At 42.5% G+C, this 26,494-nt stretch overlaps 1 protein-coding gene across 4 annotated transcripts in view; it reads left to right on the top strand.

Annotated features, from left to right (window-relative positions):
- The window catches only part of sorl1 (sortilin-related receptor, L(DLR class) A repeats containing), a 90,907-nt gene that overhangs the window by 49,014 nt on the left and 15,399 nt on the right, over positions 1–26,494 (top strand). For 3 of the 4 annotated variants that reach the window (XM_055514016.1, XM_029172058.3, XM_055514017.1), the window contains 13 exons: positions 909–1,028; positions 1,191–1,316; positions 1,681–1,791; positions 1,994–2,125; positions 2,433–2,564; positions 2,708–2,842; positions 3,305–3,457; positions 3,622–3,798; positions 10,457–10,585; positions 10,878–11,004; positions 11,203–11,372; positions 15,339–15,451; positions 15,842–15,946. In XM_055514016.1, coding sequence (XP_055369991.1) covers positions 909–1,028; positions 1,191–1,316; positions 1,681–1,791; positions 1,994–2,125; positions 2,433–2,564; positions 2,708–2,842; positions 3,305–3,457; positions 3,622–3,798; positions 10,457–10,585; positions 10,878–11,004; positions 11,203–11,372; positions 15,339–15,451; positions 15,842–15,946 — 1,730 coding nt within the window. The remainder of the gene's footprint in view (positions 1–908; positions 1,029–1,190; positions 1,317–1,680; positions 1,792–1,993; positions 2,126–2,432; positions 2,565–2,707; positions 2,843–3,304; positions 3,458–3,621; positions 3,799–10,456; positions 10,586–10,877; positions 11,005–11,202; positions 11,373–15,338; positions 15,452–15,841; positions 15,947–26,494) is intronic. The other variant, XM_029172059.3, reaches the window with a different exon arrangement.

The raw sequence follows: 26,494 nt of genomic DNA, 5'->3' as shown, positions 1-26,494 counted from the left end.
ACAATTGTAATACCAAAATGTAATACAATAATGAGGATACCTAATTGTAGCTGGTGGACATAGCCTATATGCATGTTGCACAGATTAAAAGAAGTAGGTGAGTACAACTTTGTACATTCACACAAAGGAAAGCATGGTGATAAGTTGAAGTCCCTTTGTAACTTGAGGAATTTCCTGGCAAATCTGTAGATCAGGCATTAAACATCAAACAGAAACCAATCTAGTATCAAATGATAACATTTTGTCCACAGAATACAATGGCATCAGTTTCATGGAAGTTGAAAGGAAGTTGAAAGCTCTGGTGCATCGGAACCAGAACGTGTATCCAAATGAAGTCTCTTGTTCTCTTAATGAGCACATTCCACATTTTTTGGCTGATGGTCCCAGTTCTGGGACTGGCAGCTTTTCGGTGATAAATGTGACAGCCTGTCCTTTTGGAATGATAAGCAGAGGTGGAATCCTGTGTGATTTACAGGTAGATCAACAAAGTGGACTCATGATTCTTTGATATGGACATGTGAGATGTTGGCGCCAATTGTGATTGAAATTTCCAGCAATCACAAAGAGGATGTCTGGTTTGCAGGATGTAGGTGACCAACTTTGTGATGTCACATGCAGCAGTAGCGCTCGCGGATGGAGGAACTGTAGACAGCAAATGTCAAGACTGCAAATCTTTGACTATTACATGTTCATGATGACATCATTTGTTGTTAATGAAAACACTCTCCTCCTAAGAACAGCAAATTATTAGGTAGTGGCGTAAATACAAAATTTAGCTGTTTATGATGAACCTTGTGTGTCTTTTTTGGTACTGTATGGGTACTGTATGAAATATACAGTACCACGCAATATTATACCAATATTGTCTACACGAAAACTGACCATTGACTGTTTTTCATGCATCACAGAGTCTCATCAGTGTGGCCCTGGAGAGTTTACATGTGCACGAGGCATCTGTATCCGTGAGGTATGGCGCTGTGATGGAGACAATGACTGCAGAGACTGGTCAGATGAGACGAACTGCACAGGTTGCTGATGTTGCAATTCTAATACACTACAATGCATTTATTTTATTACATCTTAGAATAGCATGTGGATGAAACAGTGTGTAAACACACTGTTAAATACTACTAATTTTTTATTGTCAATAGCATTTTCTCACACCTGTTAAGTCCCATGTTTTTTCCTAGTTGGCCACCATACATGTGAGCCGACTAGCTTCCAGTGCCACACGGGTCACTGTATTCCACAACGCTGGACCTGTGACGGGGATGATGACTGTCAAGATGACTCAGATGAAGACCCTCAGTATTGCGGTAAATTAACAACCCACACTTTAGAAGTCACTTCAGTAAGCAATTATTCCCCTTCAACTTATAAAGATGAGTATTCAGTTCTAGCTAGTGTTTCTGTCCCAGCTTTCTAGATGTCAACCTCTTTTTACAGTACGTGATTGCTCTAGATAGCTATTTCTTTCAAAGTGTTTGGTGTACAATTTTTTTTAGATGGTTTTAGAGTTTATTAAACTATGAAACTTGGGAGGGCCCTGGGGTTTGTAGTTCTTTGTGGTAAACTTTACGTCATGAACAAATGCCCCATAGGGTTTTACAACGTCCAAGCGCATTTGAATGAATTACGTTTTGATTTTAAATTTGTAAAAATATGTTGCTGTGTTTCCAGAAGGATCTCGGTGTAAAGGCTTCCTGTGTGCCAATGACAGCTGCCTGCCAGCAACTGCCCATTGCAATGGCATACGAGAGTGTCCTGATGGTGCAGATGAGAACAACTGTGGTAATGGAGTCTTTTGCTTAGTTTTGCTTGTGAGGCACACACCACCAAGCAGACACTTCTAGCATTTATTTTAAAAAAATAATTCTCTTCATGCAAAGAAGTTACCTTTACCTTTACAGTCTGTTTGTATTACTCATTTTGAATGCATCATTGTCTCTAATTTCCAAACATCATTTGACTTGTTTATTTCATTAACCCACAGACCCTCTGTGTACTCGCTACATGGACTTTGTATGTAGGAACCATGCCCAATGTCTTTTTCAGTCTCTTGTTTGTGATGGGATTAAACATTGTGAAGATGGATCTGATGAAGATGCTGGGTATGCTGGATGTGGTGAGGAACCTTTTAGTCTTTTACTGTATGCTCCTGTTCTTTAAATGAATCTCGTATACTATAGTGTGTATAGTATTATAGTTGCATGCAGTAAGTTTTGATATTTTTGCACCTCACAGTGCCTTACAAATTTGCAGTTTTGACTCATTGTTCCTTTACAACATTTAGTCATAATATAATCATGTTGAAAATCACAAAATTAACAGAAGATGACATGCTTGAGGATCAATAAACCAAAGTTGAGAATCATGTTGGAAGTCTTTGTAGTACATGAATATAATGTGCTTGTGTGTGTGTTTCCTATCAGCTACACCATCTGAATTTGGTAAAGTGTGTGACGCTTACACCTTTCAGTGTGCCAACAAAGTGTGTGTGAGCCTAGAATGGAAATGTGATGGCATGGATGACTGTGGGGATTACTCTGACGAAGCCAATTGTGGTGAGGAGTCAAAATTAATGCACTGCTTCTAATTATGTATAGAACACAATTGTAGAAATGCAGGTTGCCTTTTTTGTCATCCTGCTGATTTGTCTCAAAAATTCAGATGTACATTTTTAGTGGTATTCATCCATGTGTTGCAGCTGCTCCCACTGATGTTCCAGGCTGCTCTAGGTATTTCCAGTATGAGTGTAAAAATGGACGATGTATACCAACATGGTGGAAGTGTGACCGAGAGAATGACTGTGGAGACTGGTCTGATGAGGCACAGTGTACAGGTAAACAGTGTGAGACATGGCTACAACAGTATTTTTCATAATTGTTTTCATATGATAAAACATTTGCCCCACAATCCTGCCTCACAAGCAATTAAAGGCAAAATGGATGGACGCGTTCCAGTAACAGCTATGATATATTTAGTTTACTTATAAAAAAAAAAAAAAGTGTTTGAGTGTCACATATAGTCGAGCCCGAAATTATTCATGCCCTTAGTAAATTCTTGTTACTAAGCTACTACTAGTTGTTACTAACTAAAAAAGTATTTTTGACTAGCAATACCACAGGCTTCACTCAAAAGAAAGCAGAAAAGCAGCTGCTGGGATGGGTGACTAGAGAAAAAACATTGACTCCCTATGCAGTACTCAGTCACGTGAATGTAATCTACTGTACATGTTAATGGTATCGGAAATTGCACATTTTGAAAATTCTGTTCTAAAATTCTGAATTTTTCTGCCTTGTAGATAGTGTTACTCCTTACACCTTGCCCTCTGGTCCTTCCACCTGTGCTTCCAATCGCTTTCATTGTGGTTCTGGGGCGTGTATAATCAACACCTGGGTGTGTGATGGCTACGCAGACTGTCCTGATAGCAGTGATGAATTTGGATGTCCCACAGGTGTCAGCTTTGTCTTTAAGTAATTTTGAGCAATAATTATCATATCATAATGTGCAAAGAAAAGAAACAACACATAGCTAAAGACAGTGGACATATCTAAAGAATTTATTAAACGTAATGGAGAGGACATGACAAAAGTAAATATTTTATTTTTTTGAGAGCAGTTAATGGCTCTGTGACGCTGGCTCCAGTACCCACACAGCCCTTTCCTCCACCACCTGTTCCTGAGAGTTGTGCTTTTGATCAGTTCCTGTGTAACAACCCCCCACGCTGTATACCTGACTGGCAACGCTGTGATGGACAGGCCCACTGCCTGGATGGCTCTGATGAAGCAGCCTGTCGTAAGTTTTCCCTGTAACACAATGCGAATATAATTTAAGTTAAACAAGAAATCAAACAACTGTTTTCCATGTTAAATAAACTATATATAAGAAATTAGTTCAAAATTTGACAAATTATAAAGTTGTAGCTGTTAAGCTGTTAAAAGTGTCAGCCTCTACTGCGATTTGTTGCTATTTTCATCACGTTCTCACAGCATCTGCACCCCATCACAGTGTATGTTAGTCTTTTTTGCCTGTAGGTGGCTATCGACTCACACTCTAAAAAACAGCATTGGTATCTCATTGTCCCATGAGACAATATAACACAACTAATATAGACGGCCTGCCGGTATTATTTAGTGGATGTATCGCTAACATTACCAACTGCCGTAGACTTGCACGCAGCGTAAAATGACATAACTTCCAGAATGCTCTTCTGTTCACAAGACGCAGACAAGCCGTATCACACAGAAGTTAGGTGGTTAAGCAGAGGAAAAGTACTGAAAAGCTGTTTCACATTGTGAGGAAATATGCTTACTTAATTTGGCGCTGCCTCGAGTGGCAGCCAGTTGCAGCAGCTCCTGGTTACATTGTAACCATTTACTTTGTTTCTTATATTTTTCCACGCTTTACTTTTCCTTCTTGCATGTATGAGTGTGTGAATGTGGGAACTGTACTATGGAGGTCAAACTCGTGGAGTTTACTCTGTTCTTTTTTCTACATTTTTTGTTCTCGCGTCTGGGAACGCCGCACGTAGCCACGTTCCCATTGTTTACACCAGGGACCAGCTGTTAGCATTCTGCGACGGCGCTGATGCTACACCGAGAAAGGCCTGAGGTTCCTCGGGAGCTGAAGCAGGAGAAGACGGGGAACCTGACCTGGAGCTCTTTGTCGGGCTAAAAAGAGACGGTGCCGACCCACCCTGCCCTCTATCGTCATGGGGAATGTGAGTTCGCTTCCTAAAAAGATGGACGAGCTAACCACTCTCAGCCGGCATCAGAGGAAATTCCGGCAAGCTAGCATCATGGTGTTTACAGAGACATGGCTAACAGTGCTAACACCGGACAAAGCTGGATTTCAGCTGACGCGAGCAGACAGGATGGCGGAGAGTGGTAAGAGGAAGGGAGGAGGACTGGCAGTATTTGTGAAAAAAAGGATGGTGTAAATCCACTCACATCCTTTTAAAGAACAGATTTGTAGCAAGGACATTGAACTGTTAGCCGTTAGTATGAGGCCATTCTACCTGCGAGGGGAGTTCTCACACGTTCTCACAATATTTTCCCCTCTGCTAATGGTGAAGCTGCGTGTGATTTTCTGCACTTTGTTGTAAATACACTCTTGAGGAGTCCTAATTCTCTTCTCCTTATCTCGGGAGACCTTCAGTGACAGAGTGATAAATCCTAAGTGTGGGAAGGAGCGAGACCGTAGGTCTTTTCTACCTGCTGCCTGAGTTTACAATCTAAGCTGCTCCCACTGAACCACTGATTATTGTAATTGTTACTACAACTGTAACTAACCTCACCTTATACTGTAATCACCATCTAAATATTTGGGAAATCTTTTATCCTGTGCAATTTCCAGACAATCCATGGTGGAATTACCCATCACCTCCTCAGTATGCATGTGTGTATATATATGATATGTCTTTATTTTATGTTAAATTGTACATTCTTTTGATTCTGCTATTGTTTTATAACTGTACTGCTGCAATGTGGAAATTTCCCCATTGTGGGACGAATAAAGGACTATTTTATCTTATCTCTTATATGTCAGTTCATGCAAAGTAATGGGAAAGACAGCAGAGTTTCTGTTAAACTGGCCTCCCTGTTTAACAACTTGATGCACCGAAACTTCAGCTTCAGGGACGGGAGTGGGAGACAGGTTTGCTCCCATGTCCACAGTCTTTCTATACATACTTTGTGCTGATGTGTACCCCACTGACAGGCGCATTCATATGACAATGTATTCTCACCTTGGCTGGAAGTCGAGTAGAAGAACACAATGAAACTTTACCAAACCCTGTTTGAATAACATCTACACACTGCAGTAGTTACTTCATTAATTACTTGTGATTATTATTGGAATAAGCACAAATCATCGCCAGTCAGCATAAGATAACTTATTTAGCTTAAACCCCCTGTTTGTATAAACACTCAAATCAGATGTCACTATAATTTAAGTGTGTGATTAATGCAGTGTTTACAATAAAGGAGTGTCAAGCTAAAAAAATAAGAACGTCAAAATGTTTATTTTGAGTTCAATAGACCTACCCCTAACCCTTCATTTAACTCAAAGTCTTTATTAGTATCAACTTATGTGCTATCCTGCTTAATTCAAAACTTGACCTGTAGTGCAATAATTACCTAATTGATTTAACCGAAAAACATTCATAATATCAACTGTTATTTAGTGGCAAAGCAACATTTAATCACTAATTAAACTAAATTAAATTAAAATCATAACCACTGAAATCATAACAATCAAAAGACACACAAAACCAACGTATTCTTGAACAGTATATGAAAATACAATGTTTTTTTTTTGTCCTTACTGGTAACACAGCTTCTGTTGATATTGTTGCTAAATTACCTTAAAAGGGTAAACGTAGTTAAAACATGTTGCTAAGTTAGCTAACGTGAATGGGTGCAATGTTTGGTTAAACACTGTTTTCCACCACTAACAAACATCCTATGAATCAAAACATTATGCTAAGTTACTAACGTGACTGACTGGTCAAATATTCACATTTAAAAACTTTCCTAAAGCGAAGAAGTGGCTAGTAGCTAATGGAAAAGACTACACTAATTACTTTGAAAAAACTCAGCATGTTCTCACTCACCAGACTTCAAGTTGGTGAAATTGCTTCGCAATTACGTTCAGTTACAACTCCCGCAGTAAGAAGTAAGTATCCCCCCTCCCCCACCCAGAACTAAACCCAACAAATTATACATACAGCAAGTTTTTTTTTGCTTTTTTTACCAGTACGAAGTGCTTTCTTAATATATTATAGGGCACCACCTAGACAACCTCGCCACATGGCAGTAGTTGCATAAGTTCATTGAGCAGAACAGGAAACAGAATGATTTGTTCCCGACCCACTCAACTGAGCGTCCGTCCTCAGGGACAGCCAGGCCGCTCGGGCTCTGTAGTGAGCAGCAAGCGCTCCAGTTTGTTCATGATTCGTTCATACAGATCTTTACCGATCGCTCTTTCGTTCTTTTGTTATGTGACAGCTGTAGATCAGGGGCTATGTGGACTAATAAACAAAGAAATAAACGATATTTGATTTCTGACGTTTATTCGTCACCTGACGCCCGACATACTTTATGCATTTATGGAATCATAATTAATTTGTGGTCTTTGATTCTTGTTTGTGACTGTCATGCTGTTAAGCAACAATGGCAGGGAAGATGCAGGACATAAGTCACATTAATTTGGTGTGTGTTTGCTAGGCTTTCATAAGTTGTCCGCTGAAGCAAACCATGTTGTCTTCAGTATAAAGTGTTTGAGAACCGCGACCATTTTTACAGCGCACACGCCTGCTGTAAATAAACAAAATGAATGAATGACTCGAAATGATTTGTTCACTTTAATGTTCAAGAGTTAAAGATCAGAGTCAGTTAAAAGAATCAAACTTCCCATCTCTACAGGAAAATATGCTAGCTGCTATTCTAGCAGAGAAAACAAACACTAAATAACTGAAGATTAGAAGGACGTTTAATGAAATGAAACGCTGCTTGAGTATTACAAGCTTGTTTTGTGACTATTAACAGTCGCTACCAAATATAAGGTGATAATATTTAGAAAAGAGCGGAGAGTAACGCCATACACACGTAGCTGCAGCAAACCTCAGTAACCGGAAATTACACAAAACGCTTTCTGTGAGTCAGCCATCTCCTGGTTTAAGTGCCGTTCAATATTGTGGCAATAGTCGTCTTGTTTTCACGGAAAAGGTGACGCCTTATCCTATTTGACTTAATGCTGTCTGCTACCAACACTTTTAGACACATACCGGTGGTTCCTCGTCTCCCACCCTTGTCACACTGAAGCCAATACTTACGTTTTGTTATACTTCCTCGTCTTGACTTTCAAGAGACTTATGTTTGTCTCATTACCTCTGTCTGTCTCCGCCTTTCTTTTTATCCCAGTTAAATACTTTTCCGTGGTTTGTTATCTGCACTCCATATGTCCTCCTCTGTGCTGTGTCTTGTTCAGTGCCAAAAACTACCTGTGGCAAAATATGGCATGTTCCCTGGGGTTACACGAAACAATGCATATTACGAAATAAACTACATGTTGGCAACTGGTGTGAAATCTGAGTTTGAGCATATACGTATCTCCACCACAGCCAGTTATGCTGTAAGCGGTGACATCACTGATTTAAATGGCCTCATCACTCTTGCAGTTTCAAGCAGACACAGAGTAAACATATGTAGGAAAACACATGTTGCTGCAATAATGAGTCGCTATATAGTAGATTCGCTGAGTCCTTGCGTTATGTCATAGGAATTCAATTTACAGCAGTTGTTGATCGCAACTGTTGAACACTATGGTTATTATGGTTATTTATGTGAAGTCTAAAAGACGTGACATCACTACGACCACTGAAAAACGTATATTAAACAGTTATGGCAGTTTTAAACTGAAATAGACTGGGCTGCCATACACGCTCAAATATTAATTAAATCATGACTCATAACCATGGAAATATGTGAAGTATTCTGTCAGATGTTAGAGCAGACATGATGCAGTATGTGTGCACATATTTATATTAAGGTGGCTGTCGTTTAAAGACACAAAAGAGCTGAGGCGTATGGAAACAGTTTTGCTGACAGACAACTTTGCAGAAAATAATTAACTAATTGTTAAAACTAAGCACAAAACACTATGTCATGTTATTGTATCATCAAATGTGGTAGAGTAGTTCATTTTTAAATATTATAGATTATTGTGCGTCTTTGCTCGCTAGTGCGTGCTTGTGTTTGTTCTCAATTGCCGAAGCTGCTGATGTCTTTACACAGTTCCCAGGGGAAATCAAGTCTTCATCTTGTTTTCCCAGCTTTTACTCTCGTAGGGAAATCAAACTGTTAGAACGTACAGGGACTGTGTCGCCCTGCTGCCCAGTTATTGTTGATTGCACACATTAAGAGAAAAGACACACGGTGTGTTTCCAAATGTTAACAGTTATACTGGATGAAAACGAAAAGAACTCCTTCTGCTCTGCAGCATAAACTACTTTTAACCACTTTTAAGGTCTGTGTGAGAACAGTTAAACCAGTAAGATATAGCCAATGTCCTTTAAACGGAAGCTCCAAAATTTTACCGGAATGACATTAATCACAATATCTGCAAAAAACAAACTTTTAATACACAGGCAACACAGTGGATATGGAACTCGCTCTGCATCGTAAACACTGCGTTTAATGTTGGTTCAGTTGCTAAAGCAAACTTCACATTCCTTCCCCCTACTCCGTAATGGCATAGAGACATGTTAACATATTGTCTCCACTCGGTCAATAGGTGTGAAATACTTTAGCTCTGAGACAAAGCAAAAGCTCCTTGGGAGATGGGGCAGCATCAGCTGCACCATCACGCCACAGACGATGCTTCGTGAAAGGTATTTATTAACAGAGCTTTCAAAGTCGACAAAATCCAGAGTCTTTTATTTATTTGCGACATCTGTTTCTCCCATAGAAATAATATCATAATAAAATCGAACACTGTACCTGGGAGCGCGCACTTGGTCTGTCTAAGCATACAGTACAGCTGCTTATTTCAGTTTTGAACTGCCATAACTTGGAAATACTACTACTGTCATTTGTTATTATCTTGTAGGCCAAAATATAGAAATGAGATAACAACGCTGATTGTTCAGTAATTACAACTTCTGCTTCCACCCAGATTCGAATGCGGGACAAAAAAACTGACGAGTCAAGACTGTTAAACAATAACTAACCATTACACCACCAAGACATTGTAACGTTAATCTACGTGGGCCCATATAACATGGTTTTAGTACGGCGTCATAGGGGCCAGTGTGGGGGCAGATCGCCACCTATAGGCCAAAAAGACGTAACACGCGCTCCACGCCGTAAAAACAAGGTGATACAGCACAGAAAATGAAAGCTTATTGCGGTAAAGGCTGACACTTTTAAGTGCTACGACTGTACGTTGCAGGTAGAAAGGAACCATTGGGTCTCATTAACGCTGTAGTGAATTGGAGGAATGTAAACAACTTTGCTTCAACTGGTTGTTGAAACGACACTAGCATCCTGATTATTTTCAGCTGGCTGCAGGATTAGTCTTTAGGCAGCAACGCACCTATGGCGCAGTGGCCATACTACCAGACAACAGTCATTGGTCATTTTGCATTGCTACAACTGCACTGTATGTGAACTGAATTTCTCAAGTTTTGAGATGACCAAATAATTGACACTGAATTAAATCTAATATAAAGAAAGTCCCTCCTTTGAAGCAGCACAGTCAGATTCCTGAGCATCATCTGTTGTATAGTTGACTGTGCTTTTATCTCGGATGAAGATATGGTGACATTTTAATGTAAAATGTTTTTTTTACAGTTTGTGGTACTTTCGCATTGTAGCTGAAGTTAAAAAATAAACAATAAAAGCAAAATTTACTCGTCTCTCTCAAACAATAATTATTTTGTGTGTATCTTTAGCCACCCATGGGCCTTTGTCTTGTGTCAGTGGGACTCGCTGTTCAGATGGTGAAGCTTGTGTGCTGGACACTGAGAGTTGTGATGGTTTTCTGGACTGCTCCGATCACAGTGATGAGGAAAACTGCACTTGTACGTCCACACCACTTACTTTGACACTACTTATATGAATTACATTATTAAATTCTTCCCTGGGCATTATGAAGGATGTTGATGCCTTGTGTTTTTATGTTATATTGCTTTACATTTGCTTTTTAAATAATTATAGATCACTTAAGCATCACACCAAAAACCTCTGGGTACAGTATGTTTGTTGCCTAGGATTACTGCAGTTAAAAAGTAGTAAAATGTTGCCATCTGCTGGCTATATGTGTGTAAATGAAACCTTTAGAGCCCTTTTTAATTTGCTCATTGTTTCTCACAGTGGACACAGTGGCTTATAAAGTCCAGAACCTCCAGTGGACACCAGACTTTTTGGGCGCCATCACTCTGACTTGGTCTCGTCCCAAGAACCTTTCTCTGGACTCCTGCTACTTCCTAATTTTTTACAGGTAGACTCATTTTTGTCATCAGTGATCACAATATAACTGATGTGACTGCACTTATGATGTTTGGAGATATTGTTCTTTTATTCAAGTCATACCAAAATAACACACCTGTATTTGACTATGGTTTAAAGCATAAAAATCTGCTGGAAACACAGCGATCTGTTTTTAAAAATGACTCTTCATTTACGTCTTTGTCCACAGACTTGTGGGAACACAGCAGTGGACCAATCTGGATACCCACAGCAACAAAACAAGCTACAGACTGACTGTCCTGAAACCTGACACCACCTATCAAGTAAAGGTGCTCATTCAGTGTCTCAGCAAACTACATAAAACCAACGAGGTGATCTTAGTCAGGACACCAGAGGCCGGTAAGCATCACATGATTTGTGCACGTCCACTGTAACCAGCTGGCTATGGGCGAGAGGCAGGGTACACCCTAGACAGGGTGGGGCAACACATACAGTAGACAAGCAATCATTCACACACAGACACACCTACGGGCAATTTAGAGTGACCAATGAACCTAATGCATGTTTTTGGACCGTGGGAGGAAGCCGGAGAACCCGGAGAGAATCCATGCGAACACAGGGAGAACACGCAAACTCCACACAGAAAGGCACCCTGTCGCTGTGAGGTGACAGTGCTACCCACCGCACCAACGTGCCACCCCCAAAGCAAACATATCATTATTTAAAAATAAAATGAGTTAAATAGTATCAAAATGCCTATGATGATGTAATGTTTGCCCTGTTCAAACCTGGGGAATAAAAACGATTCTGATTCTGAAAGCGGCTGATCAACTTCGCAGGAACACATTTCATATTGTACAGGTGAAAGGGAGACTAACAACCCAACGCAGCCGAGGCTGTAGCAGGCAGAGAAACGCAGATCTTTGTCCTGCGTGTTGATGCGCGTTTCCCCTTCCCCCAGTGTCCCTGCTCTGGGACGTGGATGGCCAAGCCCACTTTCATTCAACAGACGGACATGAAAGAGGAAATAACAAAACAGCTGGTTAACTTCGTAGGAACACGGCTGTAGCTCTGCAATGACTTTATGTGGTACAGGTGAAATGAGTAATAACGAAATAAACGGAATATAAAACGGAAACACTTTCAAGCGTTTTCAGTTCACCCAAACTTGATGGGTGTACTGTCATCTTTTCTGTAATTTTTAGCATTTGCATGTTGTTGTATATGAATAACTTAGATAAATTAGATAAATAGAAATTACGTTTGAAAAAACTGTGAAGAGATCCGTGTCTACATGAAAGCGGACAGAACAACATCCGTCTATGACTCACTGCCGAAAGCGGCTGGTGAAACATGGCTGTAGCTCTGCAATGACTTATTATGTGGTACAGGTGAAAGGGGAAATAACAAAATAAATGGAATATAAAACCGAAACGCTTTTAAGCGTTTTTTGGTTTATAATATATTTTTAATTGCACATTTGTTAAAACTAGATGGGTGTACTGTCGTCTTTTCTGCAATTTTTAGAAACGTTACAGTGCAATAATGTGTGAACTTTATTTAGTTTTTTTTTTGTAAATAAGCAAAGCAGCAAAACTGTCTTATTGTATTGTTGATGTTTTTTATTGCTTCCTTCGGTGAGACCGCAACAATGACACTCGTCCTTTCACGTTGTAAATCCAAGCACATAGCGGTGGAACATTGTAACAGTGGATGTCACTCATAGACTCATAGGAACATGAGTAGGAACCCTGCTCTGCCTTGCAGGCAGCAGCAGGGTCAGCAAGCCCAGGCGTCCCATCCCACAGAGTGGGTAGGTGATGGCCCTCTTTACGTAACAAAAGCGGCTCTTGGCAGGGTGCCAGATGGAGCGTGCCGGACAAATGAACACCCAGCCGTTGGTAGGGGTATATGTAAAGGTGTACGCCCTTTAGTAGTTCTAGTGTTATGTTATGTTTGCGGAACACAATGGTGATTGTGGTCACAAGTTGATCTGGCTGTTTCTGTTCAGAAAAAGCGTCTTCATACATGTCAGATGTGTTTTATGATGTAATCTTAATAGTGAGTTTTCAGTGGCGTGATGGTTAAGGTCATTAGCGTAATGTTATTTTGATGCTGTGACACGGGATGAAATCCCGTTATTTTTTGCTAATTTCACAATATTTGAGAACATTCAACATTTGGGTTTAAACACTAACAAGAATCAGAAGACAGGATGCAGAGCTTTAACATTTTATATTTTATTGACAAAAGATCATAGCATTTAACAGCAGACTTATTCAGTCCTCATTTTCCTCAAGGTACTTCCGTGAGTGGAATACGAGCAACTATCATACTGCGTCAGATTACACTTTGTAAAGTTGTAAAGACTGTTGATTTACTGTTGATTGTCAAGGCAACAATGAGGGCAGCTAACACGCTTTTCCCAGCTTCAAACAAACAAAGTAACAAAGGGCAATAAGGGCGGCATTAGGAAGTCGGCCACCACTTAGTCTGGAAACGCCTTCACCTTTAACATCGGCTACCGTGAAGACACGTTAATCATGTGAACCAGGGAGGAGCGCAAAAGCGACCACTTGGAGCCACAGCATAAGGATGAAGGAGCCGTATGCAGTTCTGGAGCTGCGGGTTGCCGACCCTCCATTAGAATGATAACGCCACTCATCACTACCAATATCAATAATGTGTGAATATGGAAATTGTGGTGTTCTATATCATGACTTTTCAAGTCGTAGTATGGGATATGTATAACAATGCACATGTGTATTTATATGATATGTATATGTTTGTATAAGTATGTGCACATACCTTAACACTATTATTGGTATTAGTATTAACCTCCAAGGTAAGCCACAGTACAATCCTTACCCCCCAATGCTGCTTGTTAAACTGCTGGACAGAACAAAAAAAAAAAGAATGCTAAATGCTAAATGCTATATGAACACTTTCACTTGACGTTTTGCCATCTAAAATATACATTACTGGCGAACCAATACAATTTTTTCTTATTCCTATGTCTTGGGTAGCTAGCTAATCTGTAACTTGCTAGCTGTCCCATAAAGTCCGTCTAAAGCATTTTATTGGTTGGACATACGGTCCCATGTTTTCTGCATCGTGACGTTATCTTATGTTGCATCAATGTTTGGCCAATTCTGACTGGCAGGCAGTGCTGTCCATCCCGTGTTAGTGTGTTAGTCACTCATCCCCCTCTAATGGCTGTATACTGACATGTTTGGATGAGTAAACGTGGCTGCATCCCTTAGATATGTACAGTAGTTAGATAGGTCAAAACAAGCATTTTTTGCATATATTAATCACTTTTATTGCTATTTGACATGCGCTAGCAATGGAAAAACATTAAATATCCACATTAAATGTTCAGTAATTGTGCTATGATTTTATTGAGGTTTATATATTTATTACAAAATAATAAAAAGGTATTGGAAGAAGAAGATTAATTTGCCCTTTGACCAGCGGTAATCAAATATTGAAGTTACTATAAAACGCCAGTATACAAATTACATTCTATTACATATCAGTTTTATAAACAATAAATAAATAATACCAAAAATTTCGCACACTAATGCCAAAGCCAAGATATAGAAAGAGACATCAACACTTTTTTTTGTTATCAACATCCCTCCTTTAAATGAATATTCTTATATCTTGTTTTAAACTAGTGTATGCATGGATATTGCTTAACTCCACACTTTCCACACAGCTTTAATCCAGTGACTGAAAAAAAATGGGGTTTTCACCTCAAAGTACACCCTCCTTCTCACTGAATAATTTCTGAATATTTTTGGGCAGTATGTTACAGTTAATATTCACAACATCTGGAGATTTTAGTTTATGTATTTATTAGCGCTGGTCAACAATTAAAATCCTTAATCATGTTAACTGCATGGTTTCTGCGATTAACACATTAAGTAACTAATTCAAAAGTAGTATATAGCACATTTTTATTTTAAAACTACTACTCTCTGGTGAGAGCAACAGTTGGTGCATGTTGTAATGACGTTAATTTTAATAGTCCACTCCTTTTTATACAACTCGTGTATTCTTCCTGTGATGGTGCGTCTTAAGGGGGGCACAAGTGCCATCATTCATTGTGATTCTAATAATGTTCCTCAGACCGACATCTTCCAACACTAACTACCAACTTTTTTTCATATTATTTCATAATTTTATAACACATTTACATTTTCTAGTTTCTGTTGTGGTTGATTGTGTCAGAACCTTTTTAGATCAAAGACTATATTCTATGATCTATTGTAGAACAGTTCCAGAATTGTGGTATTAAATTGATTGAATATTTTAACACAATTGTATAATCCGTATTTATGCTGTATGTGTGTCCTATAGTGCCTGACCCTCCCAACAAGCTGCAGCTATCTTGTGATAATAGTGAGGATGGAAAGGTGGAGGTTTCTTGGTCTCCACCTGACAAAGGTCATGGTCTTATTAGAGAGTATGTGGTAAGTAGTTACCTTTAATACTTTAATATTTAATATTATGAGAATTTAGTTTGTCTAGATCCTGACTTACTTTACCCACACTCATTTGCCCTCGTGAATTATGGAGGTTCATTTTCTGGCATTATCCATTCCCAAAACAGACAGATATATAATTGTAGTTCAATTAGGTCATAATAATATAGCCTGAAAATATGTTGCTTAAATATGAATTATTCTGCATTATATAGATATAGGTATGATCCTTCATTTATGTCATCTGTCTATACCTGGCTTGACTGCATTCTCTTATTCTGGTTTCACAGTTATGCAGGTGGAATAAGCCAGGGTGTGTTTAGTAGACTAGGTCAATGATGTTTTCATTTATCCAGGATATCTTAATTCAACCCTCAGATTGAATACAGTGAGAATGGGAGTACAGATTGGACATCACAGCGGTGCATCAAAACTAGAACTCAGGTGAAGAACCTGCAGCTAGATACCCTGTACAACTTCAGGGTAAGGACAAGTTTTTTTTAAATTATTATTATTATCATTAATGGGAGAGCTGGAACAGCTCTCACACTATTGAGATCTTTGCTCTTTATTATTAGTGGGAGAGCTGAACAGCTCTCACACTATTGTTATCTTTGGTCTTTATTAGTGGGAGAGCTGAACAGCTCTCACACTATTGTTTAATATTCTTATACCGCCCTTTTTTCAATTGCTATCTACTTTTTAACACTTCATCATAGAATCATCGTTTAACTTTCTAAACGTGTGTCGTCTTTAGGAGATGTGGGATATTACTTTTCACTTTTTCAACTTTTCAACTTTTAACGTTATTCAACTTTTTTCATCGTTTTTTTAATAATAGTTGTCTATGGGAATCATCGTTTAACTTTTTGCCAACTTCCCTCTAATAATCAGCGTCTTTCATCATCATACTTTGGTGTAGAAACGTCATTTCAACTTCAAAAGCATTATCTTTTAACTTTATCAGTGTCAATCAGCATCCTTGTAAATTCTATACTTTTCAACTTGTCAGCGTTTAAATATCGTGTGTTTTTAGCTTTTCCATTATTGTCTATTGCGTGAGCTAGAGTGCGTGATGTCACAGCTAGAGTGCGAGGGCGCGCTTTTTAAAGACAGAACTTCTGTCTGGGGAGAAAAACAACATATTTTTAAAATGCGACTGTGGCTACAAGCTTTCGTCTTCAAACATAAAATTAACTACACGTGTTCAGGGAAGCCTTGGTGCAGCGTCCAGTCAAAAAAATCAAGCTTTACTGGTAGTCTGAAGCCTTTCTTTATTGTGGAGGTCACCTCAAACCTGCCGCAAGAGCTAGGCAAAAACACAATACAATAAATGAAACAAGACAACCATTAAGCTAGCTTAGCAGACACGAAATATTTTAAACTTATAATTTAAATAATAAACTTCACCTCGTTGCCACTTTGACCAGAGCTAAACAAACCAAAACAAAAAATACTGTCGCTGTAATTTGCCTCTTCCTTCCTTAACATCTCTCCCTGTGTACTATTTTCCGTTCTCCGCCATGTACAAAACTGTTTCCTGTGGCAACACAATAAACCAACATCCTCAGATGCTAAACTCCCACCAAATCATGTGTGTTTTACTTAATAACACAAATATTAAAATACAAATGATTTCAGAATACAAATGAACTACAGCTGAACATAAAGTGCTATAACCTACACTGCATTTTAGTATTTACTTTACCTTATTCAGTTCAGACTCTAATAACAAAACTAACTTATGAACTGGGCGTTCAACCACAGACATTTTGCCTGTCTGTATGCCTTCTTTGTTCAGATATTTGTTCCTTAGAACAAGCTTAACTCTTCTTACTAGTCCATCCTTATCTGTTACAGTCTCTGTGACTCGTCCGAGTCGCCACTCATTTCTTGGTGAGGTTTCATCTGTGTCTAAAACTATGTGACCAATCTCAATGTTTCTTTTAGGCTCGTGCCACCTCTGTCTGAAAGCAATGCTGTGGAGATACTCCTTTCTCCAGCGGCTCCAAAACTGCTCTGTGAGATATTGCACCTGTCGCCATCTTTTGCGTCCATAGAGGTCTTCCTTGATGAACATGCCTGGTGGCAGTAATGCTAGTAGACTTCATGGTGATAAGATAATTAGGAGTGAGCGGTTCCAGGCTGTTTGGATCGTTTAAGTTATCCACTGTCAAAGGGCGACTGTTTACTATTGACATTGCTTCATACAGTAACGTCCGTAGGGAAGAATCACTGAGTCTACAGGAAGGGAGTGAGAGAGTGAGACTGAGGACATTTCTTATGGTCTTAATCTGTCGTTCCCACACTCCACCAGCGTGACTTGCATGGGGTGCATTTAAGAAAAAGTCACATTGCTTTGAGACCAGAAAGGTTTTTAGTCTTTTTGGATCAAGCTCCTGTAGAGCTGTGTTGAGTTCGTTTTTGGCTCCAACAAAGTTTGTTCCTTGGTCACACCTTATTTGTCTCACTGAGCCTCAGGCCATTGATGAATGCATCACTTGATAGATCCACTAGCATCTCTATGTGAATGGCTCGAGAGCAGAAACAGGTAAACAGCAGGCTATATCGTTTGTGTTCCTTCCTACCTTCCTTTGTAATGAACAGTCCAAAACAGTCCATGCCACAGTATGTGAATGGTGCAGAAGGCTCTATCCGTTCCATGGGGAGATCAAGCATCCTCTGTCCTTCAGGACTTCTTCTTAGTCATCGGCAAACCACACACTGATGGATGCATGACATGACAGCTCTGCTCATGCTCTGGGTCCAATAACCATTTGATCTTATTTTGTTGATGGTGAAGCCTTTTCCCTGATGAGCAACTTTCTCATGATAGTGCATGATGATAAGTTTTGCTATATGATGTCCCTTAGGAATAACTGTTGGGTGCTTGAATGAATTCGAAAGGGTTGAACGACTTAATCTCCCTCCCACCTTGAGTACACCATCACTGTCAAGAAAGGCGTCGACATGAGACAACTTGTTGTTGTTTGGCAACTGCTTTTCCTTGCTCAGTATTTTTATCTCTTCCGAATAAACCTGTTTCTGTAGGTCTTTAATAATGACAAGCTCTGCTTCTTGTCGTTCTAACACTGTTGAATGTCCATCTGATTTATCCTTTGAAACTCTTCGTTTAAGGCAGGCAACAGCACTGATTGCTTTGGACCATGACAAGAACCTTGCAAGCCTGTCTGTGAGACTCAAATGTTCGGTAGCCTTAGTTTGCAAAGTTTGTGCCTTTCTCACCTCTTGGTCTCCAATCTATAGCTCCACTGATTTCTTCATTATGGTCTGAAGTTCACTATTCCACACGAATTCTGGGCCTGTAAACCAATTGGATGACAGCAGTCCGTTGACCGTTTTTCCTCTGGATGCATTATCAGCGGGGTTGTCATCTGTTGAGAGATAAAACCATTGTTGCGGTGTTGAACTATGGCATATCCTTTGCACTGTGTTTGCAACAAAGGTGTGGAAATGTCTGGCTTCATTGTTTTTGTATATGTATACATTATGTATATGCATATGTATATGTATATGTATACATGTATGTGCATCTGAGAAGTGATGTAATTCTTGTTTTACCCCCCTTCCAGAGTTGGCAGGCACATAGCAGCAAGCTATTTGTATTTTCTTGATACTGGCAAGATCACCTTTCCAACAGTCCCATCGCGTTTTAAGGTGCTCTGGTAGTGGGTCATCCCATCCAGTACCTTGGCGGCACATTTCTTGAAGTATTCTTTTCCCGTTAAGTAGGTAAGGGGCTTCGAGTCCAAGAGGGTCATTGGATAATATGCCACGACGTGTGGGAGGCTGGTTTTTGACATTACTGATGAATGTGAAACAGTCAGTTTCAATATTCCAGTGCATCCCTAGCGTTCTCTCTGTTTGGATGCCACTGAAGGCAAGGTCCTTTGTCTTCGTTTCAACTCAATGTTCTGATGCAGTGTTATTGGACATAAACTTGTGCAGACGTAGGCCACCCTTTGCACATGTTTCACGTGCTTCTCTTGCCAGCTTTATGGCACATTCAACGGATTCTACACTTGTGACTCCATCATCTACATAAAAGTCTCTTGCAATGAACTGGGCTCCTGATGGTAATAAGAGATGGTTTTCCTTTGCTAGGTGCTTTAACCCATAGTTTGTGCATCCTGGGGAGGATACTGCTCCAAAAGGGTGAACCTTCATCCTGTAGTCCTTTGGTTGTGCATTTAAATCCCCTTTTTCCGCACCAGGTAATTGCCGTCATTTTCCTCGATGTGGAACTGGTGGAACATTTTTTCTGTATCACATGTCATAGCAATGGGATGTTGTTGAAACCGTATGAGGATTCCTGTTAAATAGTTTATCTAGTCTGGTCCAGGCATAAGATGCTTATTGATGCTGGTGCCTCTATGCTTAGCAGAACAATCAAAGACAAGTTTTCCTGGCTTTTTAGGATGATAAATGCAATGATGAGGTACATACCATTTTTCTCCAGGTGGTCCTTCATCCAGTGCTTCTTCTGCATCGCTGTTTTCAATAACGTTGTCCATAAACCTCATGTAGTCTTCTCTGTATTGCTCATCTTTACAAAGTTTCCTCCTGAGGTGGTTCAGTCTTTGCTGTGCAACCACCTTGTTGTCAGGCATTTGTGGTCTTTCCTTGAATGGGAGAGGCATTTCATGTCACCCTTCTCTGTTCTTTCTTATGCTTCCTTCTAATTTGCTAAGGAAGATGAGATCTTCACGGGAGACCATTTTGTCCTTTCCGCCAACATCCTTGAAATCACTCTCCCGGGCACGGATTGCATCCATAGGCGTTAGTGGGGGGGGCTCTCTTACTGAGATACAATGGCAAAGACTGTTTCTCATTTCAGTGTTGTGGTAGGATGTTATACTTCCAACGATGCTCCAACCTAGGTCTGTTTGAATAGCATAGGGTTCATCTCCTTTTCTTATTATTACCTGTCTGGGTGCTAGGGCTCTGAAGCTGTTATATCCTATAAGAAGACCTACTTCACAACTAAGCAGAGGTGGTATTTCATCAATGATCCTTGATAGGTGTTTCCAGCCCTTGGCTGTTTCACAGGTAGGTATATAGTGATGACTTGCAGGTATGGAATCCTTTGTGTAAGCAGGAGGAAGGTGGATGTATGTTGCTGAGCTGTAACCCCTCACAGACACAGTCCAGACACTCTCTCACTACTTACTACAGTATTCTCTCCAATCATGGTTGTCAGTTTTAATTTTACTGGACAAGTGTCTACTTTTTATTTCTGGCTCACTGATCAATCAAGATAGTGTCGCTTTGTGTGTCTAATAATGTATACACCAGTATCTCCTTGCTTGGGTAGACGAAACCCATACTGGAACAATCATGGATGTACTGATTGATCGTCCTTTTCTAGCAACGTTGAGTGATAAGGCTGCAGCTGTCTCCGAAGTGTCCCTCTGTGTTATGTTCTCACCAACTTCCCTTCTTTCTCTCTTTCCCACGCTGTTATAACTGGTAAAATCATGGAGGCATGTTGGGTGTTTTTTCTTGCAGACATCACAGATAAGGCGACGTTGACACTCTTTCACACTGTGGCCTGCTTTTAGACAGCCATAACACAGTCTGTTGTCCTTAATGTATGCCCTACGGTTTACTAGGGACCATTTTAGAAGGTTTGGGCACTTGTGAAGTTGATGGGTATCTTGGCATAACCTGCACAATGATTTTACATTTGAGGTCACTGCTGCTTGCTCGTCACAATCTCAGGAACTTTGGGTACTGAAGACACTAGCTTTGTTTCTTTTAAATTCCTTAATATTTCTCTTGTCAGTACGAGATTCTGGTGAATGTAGTGCGTGGATAGAGGTGATTGGGTTGCAGGCAATCTCTGCTTCTGTTGACACAAAAGTGGCAAAGGCACTGAAACCTGGAAAATCCTTTCCTTCCATTAGGGCCTTTGTAACCTGACGATTCCACCTGGCTGCTGCGCAGGCAGGTAACTTCTGAGTCAGTTTATGGTTTTCTTCACAGTCATTTAATATGTGAAGACCTTTAACATGAGGCATGGCTTATAAGCAGGCATTTAAAAAATCTGCAGTTTCTGAGACCTTCTGCATCCTTCGGTTGTAGTTTTGGCCAGCTTGTTAATTTTTCTCTGAATGCCCTTTGAATGACAAATGGCTGACCGTACCGCTGGTCAAGTCTTCTCCAGGCATCTTGATATGCTTCATCGTCGTTTCTAAAGAATGTGCCTTCAAGGCATCTATGGGCCTGGCCACTAACATATCGTCTAAGATAGTAGAATTTGTCAGCAGAGGAGATGCCTTTTTGATCTATCAGTGACATAAACGAGGCCTTCCATTCAACAAAGTGGACTGGCTCACCTGTGAACACTGTTGGCTCTGGCCTGGGAAGTCTGTTCATTGAGATTGAATCCTGAATGACCTGTGCTAACTAAATGGCATTAGGTGGTGCAGATAGTACAGCATTGTCAGGTGGTGGTGATGCAGGAGAAGAGTAGGCTGAAGAATAGGCTTTGGGCTCACCTGTTCATCCTTGATTGGCTGACCATCAGACATTTGGGCTAATTCTCTACTGTAGGCTTCTAATCTTGCTCTAGCTGCATTCATAGTCCTTCCAGCGTGCAGACGTTCCAGCTCTGACAGCTGGGTTTCTAGCTCTTCTTCATGTTGTTTTTGCAGAGTTTTTATCCTTTCTCTTTGTTTCCTTTCTTCTAGAAGTGTTGTGAGTCTCCTCCCAACCTCAGAGGGCGGCACTGAGTAACTGTTTCCTTCCGGAGCATCATTAACTTGGGGACTATTTAAGTGGAGGATGGAGACTCCTCCAGTTGTCAGTGTGTTATGGTGGACTCTCAGTTTGCATCTGGCTTTCTGTATGACGGTTGGTTTTGTGTTTAGTTTGAATCGTGAACAGCCCTGTTATTCCTATTTTGCCTACTCAGTGCAGCGACCTATTGTGTCCTAGTTTTGTTTGGTAGTGGCTTTGGTAGTGGTAGTGTTTTGTATTATTCCTCTGCCTAGTTTGTTTGGTCCTGTTTCGCAGTGCGCCTCAGTTTAGTTTATGCACCTTTTGCCTACTCTGTAGTGACCCTTGGTTTTGTGTAGTATAATAAATATATCGTTTTGTATTCTGCCATCCTCGCCTGTTACTGCTTTTGGGTTCTGCCCTGTCTGGTCTTGGTGTTTGTAACAGTACACACTGACCAAACATGGACCCAGCAGCAGGAGAGGAGGCCTGGCAGGTTCCGAGCCTTAGCAGTGCTCGTTTGTTACTCGACAGCCCACGCACTACAGCCCGAGCTGAGGCCTTGCATACTCTGCGGGAGATCGGCAGTGAAGCAGCGTCTTTAGAGACGATCCCGTCTTCCCAGGTTAGATTAGCCCCTCCCGACAAGTTTTACGGGGATGCCTCTCGTTGCCAGAGTTTCATTACCGCGTTACGGCTAAACTTTAGAGTAGAAGCGGGGCTGTTCCGATCTGAAGGGGAGAAGGTGGCGTACTGCATCTCGCTGCTAGGAGGAAAAGCGCTAGAGTGGGGTGCGGCGGAATACGGGAACAACTCAGCCTGTGTCGCCACTTTCGAGGGATTCGCAGAGGAACTCACTTCCCTGTTTAACCCCGTCGCGCATCGCAGAGTGGCGGCGGCCAAACTGTTCCACCTGTTTCAAGGACGTTCCTCATTAATGGATTACGTGGTACAGTTCCGCACGCTGGCGGCCGGGTTGGATTGGAGACAAGAGACCTTGTGCGATCGTTTTTATGACGGTCTCGCGGAGGAGATCAAAGATGAGTTGGCGGGGCACGTACTTCCGGATAGACTGAGAGATCTTGTGGCGCTGGCGGTGGCGATCGGCCAGCGTTTCGCACAACGCGAGGCGGAGCGGGGAGCGCTACGTCGCAGCAGCAGCCGACCTCCATCGGCAGCAGGGTTTTCACACCACAGCGGAACCGGGCAGCTTCAGCCGTTCATTCCAGGACGAAGAGCGACGAGCGCAGGAGCCCAATCTGCAGCAGACGCGGGGGAATTCCCTACGTCACGTCGACGTCATCCGTCTCCGCCCACCCGCCAGGTGCCGGGGGCTTTTCCCCAGGGCGCTCTCATGACAGAAAGGGAGGAGCCAATGGAGATCGGACGAGGTCACCTGTCGACGGAGGAGAGACAACGTCGTTTCAACTCCGGACTGTGTTTGTACTGTGCGCGTTAAACGGCAACGCTCGTCAGCCGGTGGAGAGGCGCTGACGAGCTTCACCGTGAATTTAATCTCCCTCTCCAAACCATTGTTTCCAGCCACTCTGTCAGGACCTCTGTCGGCGCGAGAGCTTCCCGTGTTTGTGGATTCCGGAGCCGAGGGAAGCTTCATAGACAGGCAATTTGCTCAGGAGCTGGGGCTCAGGCTGATTCCAGTACAGGACCCCGTGGTGGTCCAAGCGCTGGACAAACAGGTCATTCACCGTTCTTTCTGTTTGGCTAATTGTTTGCGGGCGGCGGGGCGTTTTTGTTTTTGTAGGGAAGAAGGATGGCGGTCTCCGTCCCTGCATAGACTATAGGGGCCTTAATAAGATTACTGTACGTAATCGCTACCCACTTCCCCTCATTGCATCCGCTTTTGAACTTTTAGAGGGTGCTACTATTTTTACTAAGTTGGACTTACGTAACGCCTATCATCTTGTCCGTATAAGGGAGGGAGATGAGTGGAAGACGGCATTTAATACTCCCACGGGGCATTACGAGTATTTGGTCATGCCTTTTGGTTTGACAAACGCACCTGCGGTTTTTCAGGCCCTTGTAAATGATGTCCTGCGGGATATGGTCAACAGGTTTGTCTTTGTCTATTTAGATGATATTCTCATTTTTTCCAAAGACCCGCGACAACATGAGGTGCACGTGAGAGCAGTTTTGATGAGACTCTTGGAAAACCAGCTATTTGTGAAGGCTGAGAAATGTGAATTTCACACAGCTAAGACTTTGTTCCTAGGGTTTTGTTTGGAACCAGGGAAGCTGGCGATGGATCCAGGAAAAGTGGCGGCTGTGACAGATTGGCCGGAGCCGAGGGACCGTAAGCAGCTGCAGCGGTTTCTGGGGTTTGCCAATTTTTACAGGCGTTTTATAAGGAACTTCAGCAAGGTGGCGGCTCCTCTTCATGCCCTCACCTCATCTAAGGCTCCGTTCGTTTGGTCGGCAACCGCGAAGGGAGCCTTTGAGCTACTGAAGTCCCGATTTACGTCTGCACCCATCCTCTGTCTCCCTGATCCTCAGAGGCAATTCATAGCGGAGACGGACGCCTCCAGCACCGGAGTGGGGGCAGTGCTGTCACAACGCAGCGAACAGGATGGTAAGGTGCATCCATGTGCATTCTTCTCCCGCAAACTGAACTGCGCAGAGAGGACTATGACGTAGGCAACCGGGAACTGCTAGCAGTTAAGCTGGCGTTGGAGGAGTGGAGACATTGGTTGGAGGGGGCGGAACAACCTTTTATGGTTTGGACGGACCACAGGAACCTGGAATATGTCAAGACGGCCAGGCGGCTTAACGCGAGACAGTCCAGGTGGGCTTTGTTTTTTGCTCGGTTCAATTTCACCCTATCGTATAGGCCCGGCTCCCAAAACAGGAAGCCGGATGCTTTGTCTTGGAAGTTTGAGGAGGTCACAGAGGAGGAGCCGAGAGCAGAGGAGGACCGTATCCTGCGCCCGCTGACAGTGGCCGCGGTTACCTGGGACCTTGAGACGAGGGTGAGATCCTACAAACACTCGGTGCCCGTTCCTGCTGGCTGTCCTCCTCGTAACTTGTTTGTTCCGCCTCCTCTGCGCACCCAGGTTCTACGCTGGGGCCATGATTCGCGGCTGGCATGTCATCCGGGGGGGTCCCGGACGCTGGCGCTGGTCTTGCAGCGTTACTGGTGGCCTTCAATGAGACTGGACATTTGACGTTATGTGGCAGCATGCGGCGTGTGCGCGAGGAACAAGACGCCACATCGCGCACCCGCAGGGTTGTTGCGTCCACTGCCAGTGCCGTACCGGCCGTGGTCACACATCTGAATTGACTTTGTGTCAGGTTTGCCACCGTCTGAGGGTAAGACCGTCATACTTACCATTGTGGATCGCTTCTCCAAGCTCATCCACCTCGTTCCTCTGAACAAGTTGCCCACGGCCAAGGAGACGGCGGAGCTACTAATTGTCCATGTGTTCCGTGTACATGGCATTCCAGAGGACATTCTGTCTGATCGCGGTCCGCAGTTTGTCGCAGCTGTTTGGCGGGATTTTTGTGCAGCGCTGGGTGTCTCCGCCAGCTTGTCGTCTGGTTTCCATCCTCAAACCAACGGACAGACGGAGCGCAAGAATCAGGACGTGGAGACTATGCTGCGGTGTATGTCGTCCACCAGGCCGGCGTCTTGGGTCCGGCAGCTTCCTTGGGTCGAATACGCTCACAATACTCTTCCTTCCCAAGTGCTGGGATGTTCCCCTTTTGAGGCTGGCTATGGCTATCAGCCCCCGTTGTTTCTTTCTCAGCAGGTCCAGGGGCTGGACGGGTCGGTGGGAGCCTTCATCCGGCGGTGCAAGGCGGTTTGGACCAGGACCCGCGACTTCCTTCTCCGGGGCCAGACGAGAGCGGCCATATGGGCTAACCGCCGTCGGTCTCCAGCTCCGGAGTATCGAGTAGGGGACAAGGTCTGCCTTTCCACCTCGAACCTGCACCTGAAGGGGGCTAAGCGGAAGTTGGCACTCAGGTTCATTGGACCATTTGAGGTGACCAGGGTGGTCAATCCTGCGGCGATGAGACTCGCCCTCCCTCCCTCCCTGCGCGTTCATCCTGTCTTCCATGTATCCTGTTTGAAGCCGGTGGTGGACTGTGATCTGGCGCCCGCCTCCGACCACCCTCCGCCCGCCCGGGTGATCGACGGGGGTCTGGCTTATACGGTGCGGGAGTTGCTGCACTCCAGACAGCGGGGCAGGGGGCTCCAGTACCTGGTGGAGTGGGAGGGCTATGGCCCCGAACACCGCCAGTGGGTGCCGCAGAGGTTCATCTTGGACAAGGGTC

This window comes from Betta splendens, chromosome 13 (genome assembly GCF_900634795.4).
Source record: "Betta splendens chromosome 13, fBetSpl5.4, whole genome shotgun sequence".
Classification (NCBI taxonomy): domain Eukaryota; kingdom Metazoa; phylum Chordata; class Actinopteri; order Anabantiformes; family Osphronemidae; genus Betta; species Betta splendens.
Note: the sequence above shows the minus strand (reverse complement) of the source record. Positions and strands in the feature narration are given on the sequence as shown.